This window comes from Eurosta solidaginis, chromosome 1 (assembly GCF_040869045.1).
Source record: "Eurosta solidaginis isolate ZX-2024a chromosome 1, ASM4086904v1, whole genome shotgun sequence".
NCBI classification, from domain to species: domain Eukaryota; kingdom Metazoa; phylum Arthropoda; class Insecta; order Diptera; family Tephritidae; genus Eurosta; species Eurosta solidaginis.
This window is the reverse complement of record NC_090319.1, coordinates 106,425,279-106,434,218: the sequence shown is the minus strand read 5'-3', so window position 1 is coordinate 106,434,218 and position 8,940 is coordinate 106,425,279. Positions and strand designations below refer to the sequence as shown.

The following is an 8,940-nucleotide window of genomic DNA, read 5'->3' as shown; positions in this document are numbered from 1 at the left end:
TGGTGCTTAACAGACGACATGGTAGGCAATAAAAGCATTGCTACTGGCACTCCACACTAACCAGTCACGCTCCACTTTCTCTCCATTTGGCAAGATTCTGTTTAACAACGAGGTTGGAAATGCCTCGTCATGACAATCACGTGGAAAAATAACAGGACACTTTTGATGACCTCGACGAATTATTTCGTTGACTTCTTCAGATCGCAAAAACTCATTATTCACGGTACCGATATCGAAGTCGTTTAAATAATCTGGACTTTGATACAGAGTTGGTGGTATTGTTGGAAGATTTTTTGAAGATGAACCTTCATCAGTGTCACCACGAAAACTTTACGATTTCGGATTCATGTAAACATACATTTTCATGTTTTTCTTGTCTCCTCAGGCCCAGGCAAAAAATCATTGTCAATATTCGTTGCTTTTTAAATTAGGCTTAAAATTTGCACATGGAACAAGTAAAGGCTCTCCTGAATTAAAAAAAATGCCTTAGTACCTCTTAATCGCGGGCCCCCTTAGAAACACATTTTACTTTGATGTTTTTGTTGTCTCCTCAGGCCCAGGCAAAATATCATTATCAATATTCGTTGCTTTTTAAATTCGGCTTAAAATTTGCACATGGAACAACTAAAGACTCTCCTGAATTAAAAAAAATGCCTTAGTACCTCTAAGTCGCGGCCCCCTGATAAACATATTTTTGTTTGATGTTTTTGTTGTCTCCTCAGGCCCAGGCAAAAGATCACTATCAATATTCGTTGCTTTTTAAATTCGGCTTAAAATTTGCACATGGAGCAACTAAAGACTCTCCTGTATTACAAAAAAATGCCTTAGTGCTTCTAAATCGCGGGCCCCCTGAGAAACACATTTTTGTTTGATGTTTTTGTTGTCTCCTCAGGCCCAGGCAAAAAATCATTATCAATATTCGTTGCTTTTGAAATTCGGCTTAAAATTTGCACATGGAGCAACTAAAGACTCTCCTGTATTACAAAAAAATGCCTTAGTGCTTCTAAATCGCGGGCCCCCTGAGAAACACATTTTTGTTTGATGTTTTTGTTGTCTCCTCAGGCCCAGGCAAAAAATCATCATCAATATTCGTTGCTTTTGAAATTCGGCTTAAAATTTGCACATGGAACAACTAAAGACTCTCCTGAATTAAAAAAAATGCCTTAGTACCTCTAAATCGCGGCCCCCTGAGAAACATATTTTTGTTTGATGTTTTTGTTGTCTCCTCAGGCCCAGGCAAAAAATCATCATCAATATTCGTTGCTTTTGAAATTCGGCTTAAAATTTGCACATGGAGCAACTAAAGACTCTCCTGTATTACAAAAAAATGCCTTAGTGCTTCTAAATCGCGGGCCCCCTGAGAAACACATTTTTGTTTGATGTTTTTGTTGTCTCCTCAGGCCCAGGCAAAAAATCATCATCAATATTCGTTGCTTTTTAAATTCGGCTTAAAATTTGCACATGGAACAACTAAAGACTCTCCTGAATTAAAAAAAAATGCCTTAGTACCTCTAAATCGCGGCCCCCTGAGAAACATATTTTTGTTTGATGTTTTTGTTGTCTCCTCAGGCCCAGGCAAAAGATCACTATCAATATTCGTTGCTTTTTAAATTCGGCTTAAAATTTGCACATGGAGCAACTAAAGACTCTCCTGTATTACAAAAAAATGCCTTAGTGCTTCTAAATCGCGGGCCCCCTGAGAAACACATTTTTGTTTGATGTTTTTGTTGTCTCCTCAGGCCCAGGCAAAAAATCATTATCAATATTCGTTGCTTTTGAAATTCGGCTTAAAATTTGCACATAGAGCAACTAAAGACTCTCCTGAATTAAAAAAAAATGCCTTAGTGCCTCTAAATCGCGGGCCCCCTTAGAAACACATTTTTGTTTGATGTTTTTGTTGTCTCCTCAGGCCCAGGCAAATAATCATCATCAATATTCGTTGCTTTTGAAATTCGGCTTAAAATTTGCACATGGAGCAACTAAAGACTCTCCTGTATTACAAAAAAATGCCTTAGTGCTTCTAAATCGCGGGCCCCCTGAGAAACACATTTTGGTTTGATGTTTTTGTTGTCTCCTCAGGCCCAGGCAAAAAATCATTATCAATATTCGTTGCTTTTGAAATTCGGCTTAAAATTTGCACATAGAGCAACTAAAGACTCTCCTGAATTAAAAAAAAAAATGCCTTAGTGCCTCTAAATCGCGGGCCCCCTTAGAAACACATTTTTGTTTGATGTTTTTATTGTCTCTTCAGGCCCAGGTAAAAAATCATTATCAATATTCGTTGCTTTTGAAATTCGGCTTAAAATTTGCACATGGAACAACTAAAGACTCTCCTGAATAAAAAAAAAATGTCTTGGTACCTCTAAACCCGGGGGGAATCCCCCCGCCCCCCCCCCCCCCCTCACGTCGGGTCTGCATACATACATATATGTACTTATTATTCATTATTATTTGAAGTCAAGGTTAGGTATTAGTAATAAGTTAGATTAATAGATATTTTTTTTCGATTCCAATTAATTTTACTCTGGATTTATTTTCATGAATTTCTAGTTCAATTAAATTAATTACATAATAAATTAAGTGTAAAATTTCCAGCTTAAATCGGATAGTTTACTTTTACATCATTTGGTTTTACATTGAATGTGTTGAAGTCCAAATAACATGTCAGGCTAATTAGGCATAAATTTGGTGTGGGTGTTGCACGGGTGTATTAGAGGAGACGTGGATGTGAGGTTACCGTGACGGACTAGACAGATTAGGGGCATGGGACATTGACGGACGGACACATGTCAGGCTAAGCGGACGTTGCTAAATTTAGGAGTCACAGCGACGTACAAGGCTGCGTCGATCCGTGATCGAAACTCATTTTTTAAATCACAATAGCTCTGAAAAGGTGGATTGGATTAACGGCATATTTGAACTAGCGACAAATAGTACTCGTTATATCCATTATTTATTATAATTTTCAAAAAAGTTTTGACAGTTGCATATTTATCGATTGAGTGAAAATGGTTTTCAGTCAATGATCGTAACACCAAAGAGGATATAATAACGTAATAACGTAATACGGGCTCTGTTCTTCATTTGACTGCCTTCTTTTACTGCCTTCAAGGCGAATTCATTACAGGTGGTGTTATCCCGTCAGCTGATTGCTTCTTCTTGATAATTTTCCATACAAAGCCTTGTACAACAAAATGTCAGTTAATCGAAATCCATGAAAATTTTCTTTTGACTTGACATTCATCTGCACGGCGAATTCATTGAATTCGCTTTGCCACCACCTGGTATAGATTCGCCTTGACTGCCTTCCACTCTATTCGCAACATAACCTCAATTTAAGTTGCCAAACCAAGGCGAATTCATTACAGGTGGTGTCATCGCATTAGCTGATTGCTTCTTCTTGATAATTTTCCATACAAAGCCTTGCGCAAGGCGAATCTATACCAGGTGGTAGCAAAGCGAATTCAATCAATTCGCCGTGCAGATGAATGTCAAGTCAAAAGAAAATTTTCATAGATTTCGATTAACTGACATTTTGTTGTACACGGCTTTGTATGGAAAATTATCAAGAAGAAGCAATCAGCTGATGGGATAACACCACCTGTAATGAATTCGCCTTAGGCAACCGCGACAAAATGTCAGTTAATCGAAATCGATTAAAATTTTCTTTTGACTTGACATTCTTCAGTAGGGCGAATTGGTTGAATTCGCTTTGCCACCACCTGGTATGGATTCGCCTTGAGCCAAACTATAAGACAAAGCTAATCTATACCAGGTGGTGGCAAAGCGAATTCAATCATTCCGCTGTGCAGATGAATGTCAAGCCAAAAGAAAATATTCATAGATTTCGATTAACTGACATTTTGTTGTACAAGGCTTTGTATGGAAAATTATCAAGAAGAAGCAATCAGCTAATGGGATAACACCACCTTGTACTGAATTCACTTTGCTATATGGTAAAAGCGGAGTCTCTGGTACCGTTTGTCGTATCGCTGTAGTCGTATCCCTAACATAATCAGCTGTTTATCGTTATGGCGGAAAACCAAAAACAAAATGTTTGGCTACGATACGGTTACGACCTTAGCGGCACCAATAATATTTTGCATTGATTCCCATAAGGTTGATTGAATCAGCTGTTATAAGGTTACCGATAACAATGCTTTGTGCCGCGTCGCGCCATGCTGCTGAAGCTAGATGTGAAGCCGGAGTCATTGGTGCCGTATGTCGTATCGCTGTATCCGTATCCCTAACGTAATCAGCTGTTTATCGTTACGATGTTAACCAAAACCCAATTGGTTGGCTACGATACGGTTACGACCTTAACGGCACCAATAATCGATTGCATTGATTCTCATAAGGTTGGTCGAATCAGCTGTTAAAAGGTTACCGATACGGTTACCGATAAAGCACCAATGTCTCCAGCTTGAATTCCCCCATAAGCATATAATATTTTGCAGTGAAGTGCAGTGCTGCGTAGTGCAGTATTATGTGGCCTTACCTTAAAGGCGAATCTACTTTGAATTCGCCTATCTCCTGTCAAAAAACCAAGGCGAATCTATACTAGGTGGTGGCAAATTTGTACTGAATTCGCCTTGGAATTTCAGCAAGGCGAATCCATACTACTGAATTCGCCTTGAAATTCAGGAGCATGGTTCACATTGTTTACTATATAGTTTGGCAGCTTAAGTAGAGGTTATGTTGCGAATAGAGTGGAAGGCAGTGGACTAGGCAGTCGAATGTCATATAATGAAGGAATGGTGTTCGGAGATTTTTTAAAGTTAAAAATAAAAATGATAAAAGCTTTAATATAAATAAAACTATTGTTTTAATAACAACAAAAACGCCATATATATTCTGTATACATATATTTGTAAGGATTATCTCACTATAAAATTTGAATTAAATAATCTAAAATTTTTTTTTGAAACTGAGTCGAGAACTGTGCGTGTGAATGTGCGAATTTTCACCGATCAGCTGTTAGTTGCGCTACTTGGTAAAATTTACAATGATGGTTCAGGAGGTGTACAAATGTAATCTGTGATGCTGGATATGGATGATGGGCAGTAATCAAATAATATCAATATTTGTTTGGAGTATAATATATATAATGTAGATCCACATCAAGAGGTTGCGACAAAAGCTAGCAGCTGGGTCCCATTGATTTGCTATTCGAGGCGAAAGCAGTAAAGGATTCAGCGCCCATTTCGCGAATGGCCTGGTATCGTATAAAGTCGGGAATCGGGGAACCTCTCCCATTACCGGAAATAAAACAGGCCGCCAACGCAGAAAGGTGTTCTATGCAAAAAAGCTATGGATCGGGAATCATATTTTGGACCTTCTCGGGTGATTTTATGGTTTTTTGTAAATAACTTTCTACAGAAATAAAATTTAGGTGGTGCACCGTCTTGTAAAACGTTATCAAATTTATTATTAGCGGCAGGTAAGTATATTTTGTTTATGCACGGATATATGTAACAATCTGAAAATATAACTATTTTAGGAAAAATTTATAACAGACGAAGCTTGTAAGTGAACTCGATAAATTTTGGATGAAGTTAAAAGAGACAAATGTCCCATTTTTACTAATATTATTGTTGTATTGTTTTATTTACTTGATGTTAATTCTATTGCCATAATAATTCATCTTAAATTTAACTATTTACAATTCCTGACTAGCACTGTAAAGTAATTTACCAAATTGTTGTGCTAGGAAAATATTTAAATAAATAAAAATAAATAAATAATCACATTGACTTTAGGCCAGCTACAGGAGCAGGTTGTTGCTATATAGCGAAATGTTGCTGGTACTAGCAATCTGAGTAATCCAAGCCCAAATTACGTTTTACAATGTGTGATCGAAACGCATTTTTTAAGTTACAATAGGTCGGATTTATGACATTAAACCAGCAGCGGCGAACAGTACTCGTTAGATCCATAACATATTTAAAAATAGTTTCACAGTTGCATAGTTATCGTTTGAGTGGAAATGGTTTTCAGTCACTGATCGTAAGATTCCCATGCCTCTAAAGCATTTACAAATAATATATTTTGCATTTGCACAGTGCTCGGATGATATTTATACTAGCCTTTAGACTAAATAGAATAAGGGAGAAATAGTATTACATATGCATGCCCATTAATATACCTAAATATATTTATTGTTTTTGTTATTGTAGCGATAAGAACACTCCCCGAAGGCCTTGAGGAGTGTTATCGAGTTGATGATCCTTTGCCGGATGCAGATCCGGTACGTTCCGGTACCAAGCCCGACCATCTCGGGAACGATTTGTTATGACCACATGCGACCTTTTAGGCCATACCGCCCTTCCACCCCCTAGGTCCATGAGGAGTTCGGGGTCGCCAGAGCCTCGGTTGTTAATGGAACAGGATTCGCCACGGATAGGTGAGCTAGACAATTGGGTTTGGAGAAGCTATGTATTGCGCTGGCAACCTGAAAGGGCTGGCCTACACAAACCTCTTGAATCCGGTATTTAGTCGCCTCTTACGACAGGCATACCTACCGCGGGTATATTGTAACCTCCTAACCCGCTGGGGTTTATGTTTCTATATGGCTGAATTAATAATATACTATATTATACATTTGAAAATTTTACAAGTTGTCTTAATGTAATGATAGGTCAAAAAAATACTTGTTCCATGAAGTCGAAGCGAAGAGCATGAATCGTTCAGGCGTGTGTTTAAAAGGGTATGTGGGGTTCGAAATAAAAAATTCGATTCTGCTGCCGAACGACGCAACAGGTTTCAAGTGTCTTACGCGATTTGTGTGCCAACATACTTAATTCAAGGAGTGAATATACTATGAAAGCCAAAGGTTTGAAAGATGATGAAGCGGGGCGGATGATAAGTTAACACTTTGTATTAGAAGAATGTTCACTACGATGTAAAAATATACCTTGTCTCACTCGTGCCCTCAAAAGCAGCGGATACGGTCAAACACGAAGCTCTTCGCCAATACCCAGAGGAAAATTAGCTTGCCCCAAGTCTAAAGAGGTTGATCGACAATAACCTGAATGGTCTGCAGAAGCCTGAAATTCAGAATATTATCGCTACTGTTGTTCAATTTGTTCTATATCCAGTTTTAAAGCTGCAATTTAATTTAAAGTTACTTGCAGCCAGCACTGTAAGAAATTGCAATGCGAATGCATGCGATGTGGAAATAATTTACACAAGGCGCACTTGCACGTTCGTTTCACTCATGACTGCATAACCCAGGAGGCAGATCCTGTAGATGCCTTTGGGATACGCGGTGCACAATTGAAAATCAAAGCCTCTTGTTGCAGCAACATATTCTTGCAACATTTACAACTTTGGCTAAATTTTTAATAAAGACAAATACAATTCTGTTTGTGTCTTTTTGACTCTATAGAGAGCAAAATTGAAAAGCTTTTTCAAAGAAAAGTATTCTCATATACATATGTACCGAACTAAAATTTAATATAGTATTAACAAAGATTTAATAAATTTGTTCATACATACATATCATACATAACATTCATATGAACGCTTTGGAAGGCACTCTCAGTAGCATTATGGATTTAAGTGGTGACTAAAATGATATTCAAAAAGATTTACTTAAAATGACGCCAATATGAAATATATGTATATATTTTTTTTGGCTGTAGTTAAACCCAATACTAAAATTAAAGAAAAACGCGAACGTCAACCTAATTGGACCGAAGCGGAAAAACAATTGCTTTTGTCATTAACTCGGATACATCAAGTGATTTTGGAGCACAAGGGCAGTGATACAATGACAATTAAAAGAAAATCAGAAGCATGGGATGATATAGCAAATAATATGCGTGCTGCTGGCTATCAACGATCAAAAGAACGACTTAAACAGCAACTAGGTCGCATACGAGCAACGGAAGCGAAAAAAGCAAAGGATGCTTTAGCAAACGAACTGGCCCAAAACAATGATTTGGCCGCGTTAGCTAGTTCTGCTTCGGGTAGTAACCGCCATCCCTTTTTATGAAATGGTCATACTGCTAAGTTAGGTAGTTATTTTTTTCAGATACACCAACAACAACCTTGAAACAACAAAGTATTGAAAGTATGCCAACACCAATAAAAGAAATTCCAATTAAAATTGAGAAAGCAATATCTTTGGAAGATTTGGAAACTGCATGCACGGAAAAACCATTCAATATAGATCAAAAGGCCTTATCTGACACACATTTGCCGTCTACTCCAGTTTCAGATATTCCAGACATTAATAAACTTAATTGTAATGCTCCACATTTATTCAATCCAAATTCCCTATTTATGAATGAAGGAATAGTTCGCGATACTGTTGACTCGGAACAGCAATTGCCAAACGATGCGTTATATCCAAATAATAATACTAATTGTAAATGCGATTGTGTCCAGAAAATATTAGGGCACGTGCGTTTTCGTATTAGAGGCTATTCGCCCCGCACGCATGCGCAACGTATTCGTCAATTGCATTTGTATCGAGTTGCTGTTGAAAAGGAGCGCTTGAGGATGTTGCGCCTGCAACAGAAACGTGATCGCATTTTTTATCAAAAGGATAAACAAATACAAAACCTTAAATTGGAAATATTAAGGAGCTTGGCTTTAAATAGAATCAATCAAATTAATTTCACCTAAACGGTGCTATTATTTGATGTGCATTCCATACTGAATTTGTAATAGAATATCGCTTTAATTATTATTAATTCAAATACATATACATACATAGTTAATACTTCTGAGATTTTAAATAATTTTCCTAGGCCAATAAGACTATGTACACTAGAGCGTATCAACCCAGTCGAGGCGTTAGTGCACTTGTAGCAGTCCTTCGCCCTATCCAATAGGTGTGGCCGATCACAAATTGCCATCAATATCGCGGGAATCCAAGGAAACTTGCAGTTTCAACAGTGGTGGGCCATAGTGAGAGGGGTGTTAGAGGCGTTG

At 37.7% G+C, this 8,940-nt stretch overlaps 1 protein-coding gene across 1 annotated transcript; it reads left to right on the top strand.

Annotated features, from left to right (window-relative positions):
* Positions 1-7,410: 7,410 nt before the first annotated feature.
* Positions 7,411-8,706, top strand: LOC137237163 (uncharacterized). The gene is made up of 3 exons (XM_067760492.1): positions 7,411-7,563; positions 7,644-7,970; positions 8,036-8,706. The coding sequence occupies exons 1-3, from the start codon at positions 7,518-7,520 to the stop codon at positions 8,629-8,631; spliced, it is 969 nt and encodes a 322-aa protein (XP_067616593.1). The 5' UTR covers positions 7,411-7,517; the 3' UTR covers positions 8,632-8,706.
* Positions 8,707-8,940: the final 234 nt, after the last annotated feature.

Bases quoted from the DNA above. Each gene is read 5' to 3' on its own strand.
- LOC137237163 (XM_067760492.1), top strand. From the start codon at position 7,518: ATGAACGCTTTGGAAGGCACTCTCAGTAGCATTATGGATTTAAGTG. The intron at 7,564-7,643 runs GTGACTAAAATG...TTTTGGCTGTAG, and splicing joins TAGCATTATGGATTTAAGTG to TTAAACCCAATACTAAAATT. The intron at 7,971-8,035 runs GTAGTAACCGCC...TATTTTTTTCAG, and splicing joins GTTAGCTAGTTCTGCTTCGG to ATACACCAACAACAACCTTG.